A 22981-nucleotide genomic window follows, 5' to 3' on the forward strand; every position below is an offset into this window, starting at 1 on the left:
AAGTATGTTCTGTAAACAAAGACCATGAGTCCACCAGCCTGAAAAGCTCTGCGGTGTTTTCTGAAAGAAAATCAATTACAATTCTGAGACTGGTTGAAATAATTGGAAAATCTGAAGTCAGCAACAAGTTGGAGCAACCATTTAACTCACAATGGCCTCCCTCCAGTCTGTTAAGCAGCACATTAACCTCTGGGATGCAACTGTACGGCCACAGCCACAGGAGCGTCTCCATGCATTTATCCTGCTGCATTAGGCCTGTTAACAGCTCTGTGAGTAAGAGGGTGTTTGTTAAAACATGAATCTAGTTTTTAACAAACTCTCTGCCACACGGTTCCTTCAGCTTCACCTGTTTTAAAACAAGGAAAGGTTTGTTTTTTCATCATTACAGTCAAAATCACAGTTACAACAAAGAGTGGTCTGAATTAAAACAGCCCAATTATTCATTCAGTTATTCATTCTGAGCAGGGAATACAGAAACAAAAGAGTGCTAACATGAAAATGGGTTTTCTGTTTGAAGTAATTTATTGAATATAAATTCAGGACATTTGTAGGAGGATTCTGAAGCTGTCAAGTTCTGGGAACTCGAGACAGCCATTAGTTCTTTAACTGAAAAATTTTGAACTGGTGAATGAAAATGGTCCTTTTTGGGTAACTGCACATCAACATCATCATCATCATCATCATCATCTTCTTCTCCATCAAGTCTTCTCATCTTAAAGTGTCCAGTCAGAAATTCTGAGAAAATCTCATTGAAACAGTTTTAGCACATCGATCCACAGCTGATGGAGAATAATGGACATTTTATCATTTAAAGATTAAACTTTTTTTTTTTTTTTGTGCGCGTGTAACAAATGTGTGTTGATACAAAAACAACTTCAACTGTGATGCAAACCAACAGCTGTTACGAATCCTTTACATATAAGGCTCAAAGCTTTCAGTCGTTTTTTCTCGATGATAAACACCAACAGTTCTTTAAAGAGTAAACTGTCACATTAACACTGAAAACATTCAACAGTACAGAAGCTTTATGATGAACTTACAGTACGTTAGCCTTCGCCTGCCTCCTGACGCAGACGTATGGTGTTTGTTTGATCTTACACCACCTACAGCTTGTAGTTAAATCGTGTTTTATTTTACATACATTACATTATATTACATGCAGAGTCTCTCTGTAATTAAACTGAAATAAAACTGTCAAAGTTAGTTGTAATTCTTAAAAATGCATGCTGTTTGAATAATAATAAAAAAAAAACCTATTCACAATACCCCATTATCAGTTTAGTAAATATATTAAAACATAAAAACACATAAAAAAGAACTGGATAAAAAAAATAAAAGTTTTAAAGACAACAAACTGTTACACAGAAGAGGTCCCACGTCGACACAGAACTACCAAGTTAAAATCTGATATATTTGTGTTTTGTTTAGAAAATCTAACACGTTTTTCCAGGATCAGGTATCATTTAAGATTTTAGTGATTCTCATTGTGCTCATCAATCTGGACTCTTATCAAATCCTGGTTTATACCATGTAAATATGAACACGGTAAAAAACACTTTTAAAACTTCATAATTAAAACATAAATATTCTCAATTATTCCATGAACAAGTTAAATGTTGTTTATTTTCCTTCTGATTTTATATATTTAGTGTCTCATAATTACAACATATTATGAGATAAAAAGTTGTAATTACCTGATAAGGACTCATCTGTTTTCCTTTGGTCAAAGTGATTTACTTTACTGTACTTTGTGTATTGTAAACATAATAACCTGCTGAGCAGCAGCAGGTTCCAACCTCACTTTCAGGATTTGATAAAGCCAAATCAAAAAGCACAGCCCATAAAGAATCCATGGTTCTTATCCATTCTGATACCAAACCCTGTTTTGTTTTAGGTTTGTTATAAATAAAATCTCTGTTGTCTTTTGCAACATTGATTTGTTTTTTTAAGTTACAGATACTTGATTTAAAGTTTGTTTAATGTGTTGTCTAAAACTACTGTTAAAGTACTGCGCTGTCTCACTCAATAAGGCAAAAATCAAAGTGCAACAAAACATGTCGATTTTTTTTTTTTCCTTTTTTCTAAATGAGGAGGTGAATGTCAGACTCCAAGAGGAGATGCTGTTTGGGCTGAGGGTTAAAAGTCTACAGAATTTAATCTGGATGTTAGAAAAGAATTAAGACCAAATTGATACCAGTTTGTGAGGTAGTTTGACGATTTTTAGACTAAAATATTAAAAACACCAGGCTGTCAGAATGATAAAGTACCTCTAAAACCCTCGAATCTGAAAACCTTTAGACCGTATCTCCTACTTGAAGGAATTATTTAGCTTTGACCGTGATTATGTTATCGTTAGATTGCACTAAGTGGCTGCATGTGATGAAATCTGAGTATCACAGGGCACTGTAATTCAACAGTGACATAATAAAACACATCAAGCCACATCAAGCTCCACGAATCCTCACACCTTTATACTGCTTCATCAATTTGATAGATTAATTCTAAAATGGCCGCCATGTCCAACAGCAGCAAATAAACGAGGAAAAAAAAAACAGCAATGTGCCAAAAAATTGTTCCTAAATGTCCACCTCCAAAGAGTCCATCACTCCATCACTGGACCATGTAGGACGAGAACGTCTCTTCGTGCTTGAGTCCATTGCGGGCGATGATTTCCACGATGGCGATGTACGTTCCTGTGAGGAAGCCGACCAGCCCCACCAGGCTGATGCAGATGTTCTTGACGGTCGTCAGCGGCGTCAGGCCCTCTGTGTGAAAAGCTATGATCTGGAGGATGGGAGGGAAGATCAGCGCCAGGAAACTGCTGCTGACCGAGCCGACCAACGAGATGACGAGGTCCAGCTCCGGTATCAGGATGGCGAGAGCACCTGGAGGAGGACGAACAGAGGGGACAGGATGAGACCGAGGCTCAGAGCTGGATTGGGGTTTTAGGAATTCAATCACATTCTGGCAGTTCCCTGTATCCCTGTTACATGAGAATGATCATGTGTCGTTGAGGAGCTAGAGGAGGAAATGAGTTCCCTGTAGAGGAGACAGAACGGTCAATTTTCCTCTTCTCTGCTGTGCAGGAGTGGGAGGAAACTCAGAACTACAACAGATAACAGGAGGGAGAAGGTTTAAGAGACAGGAAGGAAAAAAATGAGCTGGATCATAGTTGGCTGGGAATGAAGGGAATGTGAGGGAAGAGGAGAAAGACATGGAAAAGGCAGATTGGAAGAGGGGGGAGAAATGGTGAGGGAGAGGACAGAGAAGATAAAGCTGTGGTTGTGGGGACTGTGTTTCACGTGTTGGGAATGGTGACCATGCAGCCATGGCCGACGGAGACCCGAGTCACCTTCACCCGTTGTCATGGAGACAGGCATAAACAGTGCTGGGCAGCTGTGATCGAACAAAACAAGCGCCCTTTGTGGTGCCGCGACGCATTGTCACAACCGAGGTGTGTGTTTCTGCTGCTGACACACCCCATGGCGAAGATTACACCTTGAAATGTCTGCACATGAGCAACTGTTACACGCATGGACACACCTGAAATGAGAGCGGCTTGCTTTGCCGCACACACGCACACACACTCTCCATCCCTCGGCCTGTCCGTTACCATCTTCTCCCGTAGCGAGTGGAGAGGACATGTCAGGTGCTCTTGTTCTCTCCGTACGTCAGACAGCCATTACCAGCGGCTGATAAAAAGACTCTTTGAACCATAATCAATTGCTTGCTGCCGCGTGTTCACAAAGTCTGTCAAATTAACCTACGGGGGGACGGCAAGGTCGAGCTTTCATATGACAAGTTCGGCGAAAGCACCTCGCCGCCACACGCTCCCAGGGAGTAAACCTGTCACTTCCACGGAAAGGCCCCGGCCGTTGAAGGGTGCTCTTCAAACTACATTTGAAGCTTTCTGAGCCATCAAACAAGGCAGGCGAGGCCGTGAAGGAGGATGTTGATGGAGGAGGTGCAGGGCATGCCTAAAGAGTGCGCTGAGCATTCATAGCAAATAATGTAGCTAAAAGCCTGGCTGCTGTCCCCTGAGAGCGGCAGAACGTGGATCATCAGGCAGCTTCAAAGGGCTGAGGAGGGAACGCTGCGAGCACACTAACCCGGCCTTACAATCTCCCATACTACTGAAACAAAGGAAGCAGAGAGACGACACTCCACCTTCTTCCCTTCAGCCTGCAGGGCTTTGATACGCCGGAGAACTCACTGCACAGTGAGACACGTCAGAGGATGACGAAGACGTGGGAGAGGGAGAACACGTGATGATGACGATGGTTTTATGACGCTGGGCAAAGTTTAACCAAAGTGAGCGCAGCAAAAGATCAGACATCGCATCTGCAGAGTCTCAAGAGTCTGTGAGACGAGGAACGCTACAAAAAGAAACTCATTTTAAACTTAGGATAAACCTAAATAAATAAAAATAATAAAAAGTTGCACAAATGTGCTTAAACCAATACAAACAGTGTAAAAGGGAGAACATGAATTTAGCTATTAAAACTGTAAAAATACACACAAAACAACCCAAATGATTCAACTTTAAAAGAAATGATGGGGAAGAACTTCTTCAGATCTTTAAAAGTTTTTTTTTAAAAATGCAGCTCACCAGAGATTTATCTACCTGAAGGCTTGACCTTGGAAAAAATGCACATCCAATACACATCCAGAACACAACGGAGAACACACTATGCAATTTCAAGGCTTAATACAAACCCAGTTAGGCCAAGACGATTGATTCAGGAGCAGCACAGCTTCTGAATGAATGTATAATCAAAAGAATTCAGTAAGTACTTGGATATGTGCTCTACACTGGCTGATCCACTTGATACTTGGATCAATTGTGCACAAAGTAATGAACCTGAGCTCCTGCAGGCTACAGCAAATGAGGAAGGCCAAAAATCTGCAAGGCAGACGTACCTGGCATCAGGCACAAAAAGATTTTCTAAATTTTCTAAATCTAAATTTGGGCGTTTCCGAAATAAGTTAAAGTTAAGAATACAACCCAGGTAGCACTGACGTCTAGTTCTTCTCAGAACTCTAAAGATTAGAGATCCATTTCATCCAAAGTGGATCTGTGGAAAAACCAACACAAACCCAGAGTTCATTTTCCAAACAAAAGAGACCATGAGAGAGATTATAATGCACAACATGAGCAGAGCCTGTAGAGAGTCCAAATGACAAAGATCTGTGACAACATAAAAGGACCCGGCCTGACCCGGTTAGACTGGCTCGGGCTTGGATTCTTTAGTCTAGACATCTAGCATAAAGTCGAAAGGTATCTGAGATATCTAGGTTACATGTAACTGTGGCTTCAACAGCATTTTAACAAGCTTCCATTTTTTAAATCAGATTTACAAATGAAAAGAAGTCTGATGACCTGGCAGAAAAAAAACACAAGACAGAGACGGACTGTTGGACATGACGTGTCATCTGAGTCAAGACCAGATGAGGTCCAGACAGACTGCAGAGATATACAATATGTAGAAATGTCTCGAAGCTGTTGTAGTAATTTTACTTTCATTTCCTTGGACACAAACAATGACCAAAAGTAAATCGGTGCATTTTTATCAAACACATTATCAAACAAGGAGAAACCCTGAGCTTTTATCTTTACCCCCATCAGCATCAACAGAGAGACGGGGGCGGCCAGGCCAGTTCAAATAAGCAGCTGAAAGAGGGAAATAAAGGACAGACTCAGGGGGAAGGAGGGACGTGGAGGCCCGGTCACCTTTCGACTGTCAGCAGGCAGCTTCTGAACCGATCCCACCACTTTTAAATCAACAGGGAGAAACAGCTCCTCAGCCAAGTGGAGTCAATTACCTTCAGAGCCACAGGGCTATGGCCAACAGTAGGGGACGGTCTGAGGTGGGATCAAAGACTGGTGAGCAGGGTCTTAGTTTCCGTTTCACCACAGTCAACCGGGATGCAGTAGACACCATCTCATTGTCTCATTTCTTCACCTTGCCACCAGCAAACATCACACAGGAAGGAGCCACAGGACCCGGCCGCCTCCAGCTCGGGCGGACGGGGGCCGCCTTTCATCTGGCGCACCCAGAGCTGGCTGATCTGCTGCTCATTAAAGATGGAGGGGAGCTCAGTCTCCCCCAGCAGACCACCAGCACAGGAACAGTGAAGGTCTGCTTATACAAATGTTAATTAGCCACGAGTGGATCTGCTCAGCGTGGAGCCACAAGCAGCAGCAGACACATTAAACTTCACTGGCACTCCAGGGCAAAAAAAAAAAAAAATCTCAAATCATAGAAATATAAAACCAGCAGCCAGGAAAACTGACTGTTGTTTATAAAGCAGTGAGTGGTGTTTCTGATTCAGTGAAACGTCAGGACGTTGCGGTTGGTTTGGGACAGATCTGTTCCTCAGTTTGCTGCTGCCACTCATCAAATTAAATCTGGGACAGATCATTTATATCTTTCACTGCACGTCACGAGAGGCAATGTTAATCTTTCTTCCTCTTCTGAGTGAGCAGAGCGACTTTGCCTTAAGAAAACATTTTGCAATGTTGTGTGAGATGTGATTATTCCATCTTGTATATATCCTGCCTGATACAGCACTAACTAAGTGGTGGGGATTAACAACTAATGTCGGAGATTTTCTAACCGTCGGACTATTTATTTGTCTGTCCGACCTCATAAACCATGATGCTGAAAAGGAGAAGACAAAGTAATAAACCTCTAAAATGTGCTGATCTGCATTTTCTCTCACAGTCTCATCAGAAAAGCATAACACAGCCACGATCCCTAATGATCATTAACTTGGCATCAAACACGCCTCCTCTGCCACTTTGTCTGAATAATGCCTCTCTTTCCATTCCTCCTCCCTGCCCTCCATTTCTCTATCAACGTGACCTCTGGCTCACCTGTCTCTGTCCCACACGTCGTCCCTGTGTTGAGTCAGCAGTCAGCGTTTCTCCTCGCCCCCAACAAACGGACAGAGGTGGAGAAACTCCTCTCCAAACCTACACACACTGCTCTGCTGCTTTTAAATAGCGATGTTTCAGAGGCACTGTGAAAGGTCAGTGACACGGCATGAGACCTAGAAGCACTAAGTTAATGGTGCTACAGCACCAGGGTATTTACAGGGCAAACAGGGGGCAAAATTCTACTGGTTGATTAATCGATTTGTTGACTGACAGGAAACTTATTGCCAGTTTAGATAAAATGCCAAATATTCTTTAGTTACTGTTTCTCAAATGAGAGAATTTGCTGCTTTTCTCAGTTTTTTCTGTGTCACTGTAAATTGAAAATCTTTGGGTTTTTTACCTTTTAGCTGGACACCAGTCAAGATTTCCTTTTTCCTTGGATTACTAAGTGGATTAATGGATATTTATTCATGATGGACATCAGAGATGATGATCACCTCTGGCCTGAGTTCTCTCTCCCTCTGTCCCGCCCTGGGGAGGCTTTTCTCTTTATCTTTTGGCTTTGTCCTGTTGAATGTTCATGTCTGTTCCAAACCATAGCCTATAATTTCCCAATGGTTAAAACCCTGAGTGGAAAAATGACAAATGAAATTTACTTTATTTATTTATAGGAACATTTACTCCTATTTATAAGTAGAACAAAAACAAAACATTTAATCAAACACCAAAATTTATTTGTTCTAACTTCTCCTAAATGTCTCTCCTCCACAGTGCAACTGTTTAACTGCTCTGTCATTCATTATCTGTGAAGTGTGTAAGCAGATTTGAATCATTCGGTGATCACTGTACACCTGTGCTCCTGTTTCTTATAATAAAAAAAAGCCAGATAAATGTGTTTTAACTCTATACAAGCCAGAATTTACAAACCCTTGTCCAACATTGACAGGTGTGACGCAGGAAGGAGGACAGCTTGGCCGGCACTTTGACAAACTTTCTTTGTATTTTGCTGTTACAGAGGAAGGTGAAGTGTTGTGGAATGTACCTTGAGTTTCACACTAATCCTTTGTACATACCTCCAGCCAATGAGTCACCAAATAAAAAGATTTTCACTGGACTATGAAACCTCATATATATGCGGGCCTGAGGAAGAGGCATGTCAACTGCAGGCCTGTAGAAAAGTACAAACACATCCTTGCTATGCAATTACAAACTTTTGTAGGAGGGGGTGTCTGTCCTCACTAAACGATTCCTTCTAGATCCTCTGTAAATGGCTGGAATTTCTTAGGAAATTAAATTGATTATTTCAGCCCTTGGGACACACTGTGAGAGCAATCACAACCACTGGCCAAGTGGAAACAGGACGTACACTCATCAAAGTTACCAATTCAATTTGTAGTGGCTCGTGGTTGTTTAAAATTACAAAAATACGAGGCAGCAGAAGCTGTCATTACAACTCTTCCCTAAGAGCGGGTGTGAGGATTCATTTAATCAGGAGGTGGCAGTCAGCTAGAGGGGCTGTAATCAATTTAGACTGTGATGATTATCTATTTAATTTTCATGTGACCTTTATTTAACCAGGAAAGACTCAATGAGATCTAAAATCTGTTTTTAGGCAGCAGCATCACTACAAACAGTTACAGACGTGGGACAGATTTCACTGAAAATATATGCTGTAGCAGGTGCTGTGTGTAAAAAGTCTGCTCACACATCATGCAACTAATTCAACACACTGCAGATATCGCTCCCACTCTTAAATCTCTCCACTGGCTGCCTGTGAGCTTTACAACTCATCCAAGGTTGATTCTCATCGTTTTTTAAATCACTTCATCGTTTCACCAAAGTTTATTTTCCAGCAGTTCCTTGGCCCAGGACTAAACCCTGGATGGTGACGTCTCCCTGTGGAGTTGGAGATGTGCATCTCACTTACAACTTTCAAAACAAAACTTAAAACTCATGATTTCAAATCTGTTTTTACCGACAAACTTATGACATTTCAACCTCAGTATTAACTGTCATTTCATTTCCTGTTCATTCCATTCAGTTAAATCTCTTTGCTTCCTTTGTAAAACATCCTTTCTGCTCTGCATCCTTCATGTTTTTAATGTTCCTATTTCTTGCATCTGCCCTTTCATATTTTTTTTTATTTTTGTATTTTTGAAGAACACTGAACTGTATGTTTTTGTGAATAATGTAATATATGAACAAAGTTGTATTATTTCTGTGGTTCGGAGTTTTGTGTCACACTCATTTCATACTTTCAGATATAATTACTGTTACTGTTTACTGATTGCCTTCCGGGTCTATTATCATTGCTAATGCAAACCAAACACTACGGCTGCTGCTTCACGAAAACGGTTCCACGATGAGTGCAGAAAACATGATTGCTCGCTCAGTGGCAAGCAATCATGGACAAAATTGCCTCTGTCCTTCCTTTAACCTTTGTGATTTTGCCCTTTTACGTGTTTGACTATGTCCTTTCTGCTCTTACATTCATTCACCGTGTCTGTCATGTATCAGCGGCGATACACTTTTTGTGACGTGTGTGATTTTATTTTCCTGCTGGTTCAGTGGACACCTGTAGGCTGAGTGACAGGAGAATGTTATCACTTCTTTACTTTTCACAGATTTTCTGTTTCTGCACATTTCGATTCGCTCCTGTCGCGACCTCAGAGCCGCCGCTGCCCGCTCATGCATGTGACCAGTTGGTCCTCATAATCTGATATTAACTTTTCCATCTAATCCAGGAAACATGTTGCTCGCTCTGTGGCCTGCCTTCCATTTTGCTCAAGATGAAGAGAAGAGATTAATATGGATTTATTCATGAAACCACGCTCTAAATAAGCAGCAAATTCGTTTTTTATCATAAGTTCACTCACAGCAGAACAATTTACAGCCGCTTCACCACAGGCAACCGAGAAGGGGCAGAGCAGACCCATTGTTCCACAGAAGCAGGTCTACACAACAAGACATATTTGCTGCCATCAGAGCAGCTGACCAGTTTTAAATATTACAGGGTAACAAAAGAAACAGCCACAGTGAGCTGTTAGATATAACCAGCACAACCCCAACATATCATCAAGGTAAACAACGCCTTCTCCCGTGCTGTGCTGTCTGATGGAAAACCATTCGCAGCACGACGGCGTGGTCGCGATGGCTCAGCTCAGTAGCTCACCTCTATAAAATGCCATCTTTGGTAAATGTGCTGCTGTTGAGAAGCCACAGCTGAAGAGTTCAGGCTTTCACCCTCTCACTCAAATTCTATGCGACTTGCAAAAGCCAGCGAGACACAAATAATTTAAATAATTGGATTTCCAAGCCGTATTACACAGCACATTTTTGGATATTAAGTCTTTTTCTCTCTGTGTTTTTGAGGCCATTTCCTGTTTCCAGCCTCTAGTTTCACGCTTCTCTGTGCAGCAGGTTTTGCTCAGATCAAATAACATTGTTCGCACCTGACCAGAGAACACAAACTATGTCAACCAGGTAGCTTTGAAGAGGGAAGAACAGCACAGAGAGGATGATGGATTAATTAACAACCAGAGGTGATCACAGAATGTTTTGCCTGCTCAACCAAACTGGTCAGCTCATTACACAGAAAATCCATAAATAAATAAATAAAAATGACACTGATGAGCAGCAGAATGCTCCTCTGAAGAGCTGCACTGATTTTAAGTGCATGGAAACAGCCGCACAACACAACAAGCCCACGGTCACATGTCCTGACGCACTAATTGATCCAATAAGTAACCAAAGGATTCAGAGCGTGCTCTGTGTAAAGGCACGTTTTGTCACGGCTGCTCTCGTTGTAAGTCGCTATAGAAATGTCAAAACATCACATGGAGCAAAAGCTCGCATTAAATGTCAAGTTAAAAACAAGGACACACTACATTACAGCATTCCAACGGTCTATAAAGACTCAGGTACCCAGGTGTAAGAAAACACACCTCACATCGGTGCGGCTCTTAGCTGAGATTTAGCCTTGAACAGCCGCCTGGATTTTATGCGTGAGCAGGATAATAAGCGCCGACAAAGAGAGAGAGAGAGGGAAGTGTGTTGTGTGAACATGTGTTTGTGAAAAAAAAGGCACAGCATGGCCTTCAGGGTGGAATTACAGCGAATACAGATGACTGTTTACCTTCTGAAGCAAAGCCGACAATTGTGGAAAATGATTGCTCTTAATTGTGCGGCTCTGAGGGAAAGTATAATAAATAAGGATGTTTTGCTGCTTATTTAGAGCGTGGTTTCATGAATAAATCCATATCAATCTCTCCTGAAACTATGATTTTGAAATAAATAACGTGCATCGTGTGCAAAATGGAAAGCGGGCCACAGAATGAGCAGTCAAGTTTCCTGGATAAGATGGACGAGTTCATATCAGATTATGACGACAAACTGGTCAAATGCACGAGTGGGCAGCGGCGGCTCTGAGGTCGTGGCAGGAGTACATCCAAACGTGTAGAAGCAGAAAAAGTGTGAAAGGCATAGAAATGATAACATTCTCCTGTCGTAGCTGCCAATCATCCCAAAAGGAAGGGATGAAAAAAGAAAAAAGAAAAAAAATCACACGTCAGGAAGAGAAAATAAATGAAAGTAAGAACAGAGAAGGCATAAAGAGTCAAATACGTAACGCGGAAAAATCGCACACAGCGATACAACAAAGCTTAAAGAAAGGACAAAGGCAATTTTGATACACAACTACACACCACAGCACGGTGAGCTGCCATTCTCTCTTTGTGGTGCACTGCACAGCAACAAAATGTCAGAAAGAGACCTTTCTAGTCTGCCATGCCACTTTCTTGTCATTTCTTTGGAAATGTAACATTTCATTGTGCGATACCTGCAAGATGCCTAAAAAATGAAAAATAAAAATAAAAACATGTTGTCAAACGACGACAAGACTAAAAGTGTAAAGCCTTTTAGTGGCCTCCGGAGGCTGCGAGGTTCAGGACTGCCTCCCTGAACAAACTCCAGGGAAGCCACTGAAATTGGTCAAAGCAGATAAAACAGCACCGCTGATAAGAAAGAGATTCACACACACACACACACACTCATTTTAACTTGCATATAGAGTGAAATGCTCAGAGTGTAGGGCCTGGCTGTCATTAGGCCGAGCAGAATGACATCAGCACCGAGGTGGACCAATCACAGAACAGCACAGCACAGAATTATCTGATTTCCATCAGGTTTATTTCACCCAAAAAGGATCGGTGCCCCGACAGGCCGTGACACTGGTCCGCCGGATCAGATCAGGACATCGACAGTTGTAAGAAGTCTTTCCAGGGAAACCACACATTTCACAGATCAATAGTATTTATATAAAAGCATTTTCATGCCTCTAGCGCGTTTAGAAATGCTTCGATGCCTTGCAGTCAATATCAACAGCTGGAGCTTGTGCCGACAAAGAGGACACATTTTCAAAAAGCCTTTGATGTTCTTTCTACTTTTCACATGTTGTAGAAAAACCCAAACTGATTAAAGTCAAAAGCTCCTTCCTCTGAACAACAAACACATTTAGCTGTAAGCACCTCTGGGAACACTACAGTGGAAATAATGAGAAAAGGAAGCCAGCACTGTGGGCAAACAGGTTCCCAGTGGACCCTCAACTTTATCTCCCCACCAAACAAAGCTCAGGATAAGCGAGCTTTAGGATCAGTAAGGGACTGTTGTCCTTGGCTTGACATCACGCTGACCTGTCTCTATTTAAGAGCCCTCGGGTGCTACTCCAGGTTTTTGAGAGAGTCTGAAGGTGTAAGACAGGTTTTAATGGCAGCAGCACTTTTCCAAAGTGTTGACCCACACGTCCTGCTCTGAGAGCTCAGGTTTTTCTCCTGATATGTGCCAAAAAGACACTAAAGACACACAGACTGCAGAAAAGTTCTTGGTACTAGTCCTGGCTGTCATCGCTGTATGAGGATGAAGAAAACTGGTCGGGGTCACAGTGTCTTCTTTTGTCCTGTCTGATGTCCCGATGACTCCTGTGCATAAAGTTTTTCAAACAGCTCTTTTCGCAAATGTGCAAACTCCCCCAACTTGAAAACTCAAAAGTCCTGTCATGTCACGATACTGAGCTACACAAAGCACACTCATATTACGCAAGTCAGCCAGTCTGAGACGCTTTATACCAGAGGATACCGAGAGGATGAGAGAGTCAAAGATCAGATGTTGCTGACTTAAGCTTTCTTTTTCTGGAGAGAACACGTACTTTCCTGATGCAGGGAAGTTGTGTTTCTTTCTCATGCTTCAATTCCTGGATTCCTGCGTTCAGACAACATCACCCCCCCGCCCCCCCGTGACACAGTGGCTTCCCACTACATTTGGTCAGATCAAGAAAATCTTGAGCTTCTCAATACGAAAGTAAAGGACAAATTTCTGTATTACATCTCATTGATTGATCACTGATTTAGGCCCATATCTGTGGAGTTTACAGGGATCTCAGGTGATTCAGAATGATATCAGGACTGTGTGAAAAAACACCGCCCCTCATTCATTTCAATAAGACCACTGCATGGAGTACCTTTATTCATGTAAAGGCCTGGTTAGGTGTCAGCTCTTCGCTTGCAGGTGGATTAACACGTTAGAGAACAAGAACAAATTAGAGAATGGATAGAAGAAGACAGAACAAAAGAAAAACAGGTGACCTACAAAAGGAGGAAAACAACTGAGACTTCACATGGTGCTGCTCGATATGCAGTCTGGGTCACATGAGATTTCCAGGGCTGAAATATCCCACTGATATTCCATTTATGTTTAGTTAATAGAAAAGACATTAGATAAGTTTTTAATATATCGCAATTTCAACACAATCCATTTTAAGTTGCTGCAATGAAGTGAAAATGAAATACAGGAAGATTCAACGCTCCACTGTAAACGTTACAGCTTCCTTTCAGTTTTTCATTCCTAATAATTAGGTCTCAGGCCAGAATACGCTGAGCATCCTGATCCTGAGAAAACAGAGTGACAAAAACTATGAGAGAGAGAAGGGCTAAGAACAGAGAGAAAACAGAGGGAGAGTGAAAGTGAGGGAGGATGGAGTTGGAGGGCGAGGCTGACCTTCCCTGCCCGGCAGGAGGTCCATGCTAAAGACAGAAATCCTCAGGCTGACCTGTCTGCTTGCAGTCCAGATGCACTGGCTGTGCTTCTTTTAGCTCAGCTGACACACTAAGTGAGCTGGTGGTTTGGATGTCTGGGGACAGAGGTTGTCATTCAAAGATAAGGCCAGTTTCAAAACATGACTTGCACATTCAGACGCTGTGTTCTGGCTTGTTTCTCAAACGTGACCTTTAGGGCCGACCGTTCTTCTTTTCATCTCCACGTGATCAGGTGAGACTCGTGCAAAAGAACCTTACCTTACAATGGGAGCTGTTATAATGACAAAGAGTTGAAGGCATGTGTGTGCTAACAGATGCGAGGCGACGAAAAATAAGGATGAAATGTCTCACGACTGATACCACGGCAGTATCGCATCGTTCAGCTGTTCACCTTGTGAGGGCCAAGACACCGAAGCTGGAAACCGCTTTTTTATATGATAATGTTCTTCCAACTTTGTCGCAGGCGAACCTCTCCTGTCTCAACATGTGTTCTCCCAGTTTGGTAATAAAGAACTTGACTGGTCTGCACAGAGCTCTGACCTCAGCCCCATCCAGCACCTTTGGGATGAACTGGAACACTGACTGTGAATCAGACCTTATCGCCCAACATCAGTTGCTGGACCTCACTAATGCTCAACATCTGGTGGACAGCCAGAGACCTGCTGTTATGGCAGCAGAGTGAGGTTGGTGGCGTTGGAATGAGCGGTTCAGCAATGAAACTGTGAGTCTTTCTAAAATAGATCTTCAGACCTACAGTAGGTTCATCGCATCACATCTGATCTTTGATTCGCTGCCTCTCACGGACATGAAGTGATTCAGATGAGCTGAAACAGTCCCAGAAAGCAAAGGCCAAACAGCAGAGACGAATCCGCTCCACAAGACGCAAAGGTGAATGTGTGCACACATCATGTTTCTGAAAGGGTAAAAACTATGACAGCACTACAGTCCAACAACATGCAGCGTGCCTTCCCAGTGGCATGCCACCTTTGTGCCGCAGTGCTCCAGGAAGAAGTGCAAAAAACAAAAAACAAAAAGGAGAGGAGGAGATCACGCGACATCCTCACGTCCTCTCTTGTTCCCATCAACAGCTTAACAACACACGCTAGCTGCTCAGCTCAAGCCTGTGGCAAAGTGACTCAGACAAAGGAAGCATTTTCAAAGGGAAAATGAAATGACCAGTGCAGTCAATGAAGCTGCTGTGAAGGCAGGAACAAAACACTGAACTTGTTTCATTTCTTATTTTTAGCTTAGTTTGTAGAAAACTAGATAATGGTGGTGAAAATGGGTTCAGTCTGTGTGTTTCTTACAACCCATTCATCGCAGCAATCAGTTCAGACTTCAGGGCTGAAGATGTGGTGGGGGTGTAGTGCTTGGCCTTTTCTGATACTATGATTGAGAGTTGTCAAAGCCAGAAGTATATAAATTGCACAAAAGGGGCTTTAACACTGAATGAAATTACTTTCTGTATATTACATTCTATATAATGTGAAAGTGCTGCTAGAACTAGCAATCACACTGAGAATCAACACTGCTTTGGTTCGCCGGTTCATCTGGTTTTCTTCCAACTTCCTTATTTTTTTTTTATTTTTTATTTTTATTTAATTTTAATTAGTTTATTGATCCCTCTTGGGGAAATTACTCTCTGCATTTTACCCACGCCAAGTGAACGACACACACACACAAGCATGCACATGCACTAGAGACACTGGGGCGTGGGCTTATCCGAACCAGGGTCTGAAGATAGTATGTATGCTGTACAGATTGTAAAGAACATGTTACATGTGTTCTGAGTGCACATTTGAGATTTAAGGACTCAATCAACCAACGGAAAGACTTGGTCTTCAGGCAATCCTTGTCAAACTCTCTAACACAATGTTATCAGGACAAGTACAACTGCAAGAAACAAGACAAAGCCATGTAGCATTCCTACAACTGCCACTCAGAGGCACCCTGATGCGAAAAACAGTAACGGCAACGGTAAGCTCCTCCATCCCTCAGCCTATCTCCAGTGATTTAGAATAGAGGGCTCACTTCAAAAGAAATCTCCCTGCACTGAAATGAGCTGACCTTTCGAGCGGGAGTATAAGTCACAGCACAGCTCAGCAGAGAGGGGAAGAGTTTGCTCAAGGCTGTCCTCCCTTTTAACTCTTATCTGACTGTTTAAGCTCTAACTGAAAGAACTGATGGGGAAAGACAAGGATTTGTTGTTGTAGCAACTGGAAAAACCGAGTAACATCAAGGTCCATTTTACAGTTCTGCCACTTAAAGGCCCTCCGGAGTAAAATAAATAAATCCGGGACATCAGTCAACAGCGCAGCTCCTGTGACATTTTCCACCATCATTTGAAAGACATTTTGACATGGCAGATAGTCTGTCGGCCAACCGATCTTAGTGAAAGTAAAAACATTTGAAAAAGTTAACAACAAACAAAGACTTTCAGCGTTACCATGACAAAACAGAACAATTCCTCCTCACACTCAAATCTTTGCCACTTATTCACTTAAATTTTTCTTCTCCTTTGGGATGGCAGCAACTTCTAAGATGAAGTATCTTCCAGGAAAACATTAAGGCTCCACTTCTTTTCTAAACAATGACAGAAGTCTCTCTGGAGCTTTAGTGTCTATGTGATGCTGCTTCATCTATAAGTTTATATTATACACATTTTTACATTTTTTTGCAACATGCAGAAGAAGATTAAAAACCATCCAAAAAGTTCAAAGAAAGGTTTTGTTCCTTGCTTTGGCTGCACACTCAGATAACCTGGCAGACCAAGAGAAGCAAACTCACACAGGTAAAAAAAAAAAAAAAAAACAGCAGCGGTAGAGTAACAAAGACAAAAGCTTCTCCGTCCAAACAAGAACCGACATCTGCTCTATTCAACGACTGAGACTCTCAGAGGTAAGATTCACTCCATACATACGCAGATGATGATGCACTGCTTCAATCTCATCTCGTATTCAAAACCAAAAGCAATCCCCTACTAGGAGATGTAGGAACAACATGATTCCTCCTCCAGCCCCTCGCCCCTCGCCTTCTTCATTCAAGTCCGCATCGGTGGGATTTCACTGGAGGCAAGTCTTTTCTTGTTGCTACACCATCTTCACATTCACAACACACACTCTGCTCAGAGCTAATGAAACCACAGGCCGCCTAGCAAATGACCTGCAGACATGAAGCGGCACATGTATGCATGTATTCCCTTTTATTAGCTTATCGACACACACGTGCAGAAACCTGTGCAGCGTGGCAAATGTCATCTGCATAATTCTCGATAGGTTCCAATCACTGCTAATAAAGGATGTGAATAACCTGGGGCTAACAAGAGCTGTGGGGCTGTAACTCAATAACTCTGCTGTGACTCGAGGTTTTATTCCATGTGAAGTGCAGTGAGGAGAGAACGGCAGTGAACCGAAGCCGGACATTTCTCGGTGGGAATTAGACTTTCATAAGTCTTCATCTGTCAAAGTATGTAGTGAATAATACCAACTACATTCACAAACTCAGTATAGAATCGCATCAGTGTGGTGTAGATGAATACGATGCACTATATCTTATTCTCTGATTCCTTTCCCTCATGTACTGCACCTTTCCTGTTACTGTCTCCTGCAGACAACGCCGTCCAATAGAAAATAGATATTATGAAGACCTTGAGAGCTCCTTGTTGCAGAGACACCAGTATCTGTATCACACTCAGCCTGTGATCGTCACTTTTATCTGCTTTATTTTGAACCCGTCACATCTCCCCGCAGACTGACGTGAGATAAACTGCGGCCTTAACATCTATTATTTAATGGGAGCTTTTATGCAAAGCACTTAAAGTCACTGCAAGTGCGTAGGACACCTTCGTCTACCCAGAGGGAGAAACCTATTGTATAATGTCGGCTGCACGGGCAACATATTTTAATTTAGCCATGAGGTTATGAGTGACCAATACAAGACTGATGAGAAAACTTTATACAAGCTGCTTTGACGTGCTTTGGAGACGACAGTGTACAGACAGTAGTCTGTAGCAGTCATGTCTGCTTGTAATGATTCCTCACAGGTGGTTGCACTGATCTAACGTCCCCTGAGAGTTTTGTATGATTAGTACCAATGAATGAATTACAGATACAAGGTGCGTTTCCAACCACCTGTTTTTATGAGAATTTTCAATTTGTACAAAAAAAAAAATTCAGGAAATTTAAAAAAAAACTCAAAATATTATAAAAGTTGTAAGTAAGAGAAAAATGTGACAGTGGCATTCCTTAAATTAACCCATGAAACAAACCAATATTCTACATTGTTTGTCACCATTTGAGATTTGACTGGCGCTGTGCTCTGTGCTCTCTTCTTCTGCAACGGTTGAATGGCACCCGACTGGAGAATTAGTGCCACCAGCTGTTTATCTTGATGAACCAACTCTATGATATTTGCATATTTATGTTAATTTTCAGCAAACAGCATTCTGGAGAAAAGGATGAAAGCATCATCACAACACACCACCATTTTTTTTTAATCCTGATTTGATCCTCAAGCCTACACATAGGTGTTCTTTGTAAACATAATGAAAGGTGGACATGAGCTTCCATCCTCCTTATTACTTGTAGATTGGCCATTGATTTCAGTGTGCCTGCTGCAAACACAATTACTTCTTCAGTTCCCTGTTTTTGACAAAGCAAGTTGTTTTGAAGGCCTCATTTAGCCTTTTCTCTTTAAACAGCACTGAGAACAATGTGTTGTTCATTTCACAATGAGGCACAGGTTAGTATCATCCATCCAGAATCTAATTTGTGCCATCAATCACATTTTAGTACAGAACGTAATCAAGGCAAAAGTCAGGCTCACTGGAAGGATCAATGGAGCTCCTGTTGAATTGTTTTTTGAGTGTGTGCTGACGGGATGGAGCCATTGAACGGCTGCTTTTATTAGAAGCACTTTGTGTCTATCCAGTAATATATTCGGAGCCCAAATGTCTTTCTCTGCAGAAACATCCTCCAGCTCTCTCTGGGGTATCCTGGGGCGATCCCAGGCAAGGTGCAGGGTGCAAAGTCCCTCCAGCGTGTTTAGGGTTTGCCCTCCATGGCCACCTCAACTGACTCTGTTCAACACAAAGCAGTGGCAGTTCTACTCTGACCTCCCTCCAGTTGTTTAAGCTTCTCATTCCCTGGACTGGAAACTCCTTTCAGCCATTTGTACCCAGTATCTCATTCATTCAGCTGCTATCCAAAGCTCAATATTCGGTCTCACCTTCACTCCTGAACAAGACCACAAGACAAGTGAGGGAAAAAAACTGAGCAAACAGGAATGTAACGAGAGTCCCAGCTTCACGTCCTGTCATTTCATTTTTGTACTGCTGGATATTATAAAATCAGGCAGCAGTGTTCTGTCTCTAATGATATGAAATGAGAAAACCGATGTGAAAATCTACTGGTGAGAAATGGTGTCGAGCATTCCTCGTGCTCACAATGGTCATTGATTACGTTTTCAATGGCAAAAAAATCCATCAGCGACGCAGCCTGTTAGAGAACAGAAAACAAAAATGACTTTAACAGATGTTACGCGTTTCAAAGGGCTTAGGCTGCCGCCTGCTTCACTGCGTGCTACGGGTCATGGTCTGACGAAGCTAACAGAACTGTGCTAACAGCACAAAGCGGAGATGTGATCCTGAGGTCACCAAACTGAACACACTCCAAGTTAATAGGAGGGGTGGACCGTCCACAAATCCCAATCATAAGCCTCCTCTGAGTCCACTAAGACCGTCCAGACTGGACAAGCAAACTACTTGAGTCTCCTCAGATGAGTGATGATGAATGTAGCACATTCAGTTTGACAAATCTGGCATGTCCCCACCTAAGGTTGAAATAAATTTCTGTGTTTGCACGATGGTTATTTTTTTTATAAAAGATGCAACTATTGGTAGTTAGAGGAGAAATCAACCCCCGAACAGACGTTTCCTGGTTGATTTCTAGTATAAGAAGTGAACAAAGTTGCTGAAATACACCCTGGCTAGCTTTAATGTGAACATAATGATCTTTAAGTGAGAAGAAGTCTGCCCCCTACTGACCTCAACATGCCTCAGCAGCTTCACACTGAATCACAGCCACCTGACTGAGGAGGCACGAGACAACAGCAGAGTTTAAGGATCAGCAGCTCAGGCTGAATGGGAATCAATAGCAACTGGAGGATTATTGCTGTTATAAATAGCCCGACAGAGCTTTTAGAGGGAACACGTGGCTGGTGAGTTACTGGGTTTCATTTCCGTTCACATGACACCTACTACATCACAGAGGCCGGGGAGCAGCTCCTCGCACTCTCCCTCAGATACACAGGCAACCAAATCAAACACATAGCTGAAGAGGCGCTAACCTGAGCATCCTCCCAGAAGAAACGCACACAACAGAAGGGCAAACAACAAATACCCGAGTAGACTGTTTTGTCCTGTGAACAAACGAAAGTAAACTTTGTTTACTGACTCTGTTACTGACTGTGTTGTACGAAAGGAAAAATAAATAATCATATTACAATCAGCAGATTGTCTATTTTAGAGACAGGAACTCTCTGTCAATCACAGCCAGAGTTATACGACTAATTTGCCTGATTTTCACAGTTCTTCAGATGCTAAAAGGAAAGTGCAAAGCAGACTTTTAGTTCCTAGTTCAGTTCCTGCTGATCTACAGTGCCTGGAAATAATTGGTCACAAAGGGCTTGTAGTAGTAGGCCAGTAATTCCTCAGGGACTGGTTCCAACCACCCTCGGTTTAACTCGAGGAATCGAGGAAAACAGCTGAAACTGTTGTTACTGAGGGATAAGAGGCGTCTTTCAACAGACTTTCTTCATCATTTTCACTACTCAAAGATTCAGACCTGCACCGCTCTGAGTATATACTGCGTCTGCTTCTCTGATCTCAAGCTTTCAGCTCTCCTTCAGCTGTTTGCATTTACAAAAACCCCACAGCTGGCATGCACACTAACTTCACAGTGATTATTCAATTACTTCACCTTCCAGTTTTTACCTCCTACAAAGTCGTACACAAACGCAGAGAACTGTAAAAAGCAGAGACAGATTTCAGATGTGGTCAGCTTCCACATTTCAAGCTGCTTTTCATTTTGTGACCAATTCAAAGTGCCAGCTTTCATGCTGATTGTCACTGCTCTATTTCTTGTATAAATAAACCTAATAAAAAAACACAATAAAAGAAATGAGGTGCATCACAGAAGGAAGTTCAACAGCTTTACAACAGCCAATAAAAGAAGAATGAAACAGACGCCAATTTCTTCTTCATGTACAGGACTGAACTTGAAAAGCGTTGTACTGAACTTTACCGTCTTATTTAACTATAGTTAATTTAACTATAGTTAAATAAGTGTCTTTTTTACATTTATTGCTACCCACAAAACACAGTTACAACATCTGCAAATCTGATTTTTAAAAAAATGAAACCTGCATTGTCTACATCCATCTGTACTTGCTAGCAGTTGTCTTCTTCACTGCCTTTTGTTGGCACACGTCTGCATTTGTGAATTACAGTCAGCAGCACAGTGTGAGACCATTGGCAGGTATGTTTGTCACGTCACCTGAGCTGTGTGCTCGTGCATGTGAATGTGAATCCTTGTACATGAGCAAACAAAACTGGAACGGATCGCGGCTCAGGTGGCAGGTAGTCAATGACTCAATGCAGAACTTAGACGATAATAAAGATGGTAAGTGAACAGTCTGTTCTCACAGTCATTGTGTTAAATGACAGAGAAACGAGCAGGTGTACAGACCTGAGCCACTTTAACAAGGGCCAAATCGTTATGGCCAGACGAGCGTCTCCGGAACAGCAAGGCTTGTACGGTGGATGCCTTCCTCTATAAACATGCTACCTACAGATTTTCCCCTTCTGCTGCTGAAACGTGAGCATGACTTTGTTTTACTGGTTTAAACTCACATGTGAAGATGACCAAGACAGTGCGAAGCAGAAGGTCGACAGCTGTCTCCCATCTCTCTGACACGCGAGCCACTAGTGGTGGTATGAGGATCTCTGCTGGAACGTAGAACTGCAGGGCGAAGGTGATGAAAATACCAAAGCAGTACAGAAGCTTCACAGCCTGGTAAGTCCTAGAAATAATGACAGAGAAAGAAAGAATCAGACTAAATAAAGTGTTGTGTTACAGCTGTTTAAATTTATTTGATGAGCTGAAATGCAGGTAATCAAAACCTCTTAGAAAACACAAAACAAGCATCAGCACAAAGCCTCAATTTTTCACGTTCAACATTCATTAAAAACATATTACAGGATGAACAGGAATCAAGTGGTAAACACTGACTGCCTCCTGCTCACTTTGGTCAAATACAGATCCTGGTAATTACAGTCTTTCAGTTTCAACCTCATTAAACAGCCAATCTGTTCCACTAATTACTGACATCAGTCCGGTCATGGGAGGCATTTCAAAAGGCGTCGGTCTCCCGGAGCTGTGACGACAGCAATGAGTGCACAGATCCAATCGGAGTATCTGGTTTCTCTAACTTTATTATCCCTAAGAAGGAAAATGAGCTCACAGGAGGAATAAAATGAAACCACATCATGCCTGAGATGTTTCTTCAGCGTGATGAAGATAAATGGAGTTAATGAAAACCTCCACAAACCAGACCAGACAACACACACCACAAATTCAAGAAGTTAGTTTGCTCTGTGTAAGTGAAAATTATTTTCCTAACCAATGTTATGTCTGCATGTGCAGGGCACCGCGGAGATGATGCTGTCAATTAACTAAAAGTAATAAATGGAGATGCTTCCATATCCGTTTTATATTGATTAATAAGATTTATTTTACAGGCTCAGTCTCGACTCTCGACTGGGTGAAATACCTGTTAAAAGAGGTTAAACTAGCCGGTGAAATCCTACTCCTCTGTGGGGGAACTTACAAACTTTGTGTTTTTAGTAGTAATTTGTTGGGTTGTTGTCCAACTGTCTTGTATGGAGCTAAGCGGAGTGTGCAATTCTTCAGAGACGAGCCACCAGATGGCACCATGGGAACACAGACACCGCTAA

The 22981-nt window shown here is 42.2% G+C and overlaps 1 protein-coding gene across 1 annotated transcript in view; it reads right to left on the bottom strand.

Moving 5' to 3' along the window:
* Positions 1-503: 503 nt before the first annotated feature.
* The window catches only part of slc36a1 (solute carrier family 36 member 1), a 34270-nt gene continuing 11792 nt past the window's right edge, over positions 504-22981 (bottom strand). The window contains exons 11-12 of the mRNA XM_041047915.1: positions 21878-22047; positions 504-2885 (exon numbers count right to left, since the gene is read on the bottom strand). Coding sequence (XP_040903849.1) covers positions 2611-2885; positions 21878-22047 — 445 coding nt within the window. The 3' untranslated portion in view covers positions 504-2610. The remainder of the gene's footprint in view (positions 2886-21877; positions 22048-22981) is intronic.

Source organism: Toxotes jaculatrix, chromosome 10 (genome assembly GCF_017976425.1).
Source record: "Toxotes jaculatrix isolate fToxJac2 chromosome 10, fToxJac2.pri, whole genome shotgun sequence".
Taxonomy (NCBI): Eukaryota; Metazoa; Chordata; class Actinopteri; family Toxotidae; genus Toxotes; species Toxotes jaculatrix.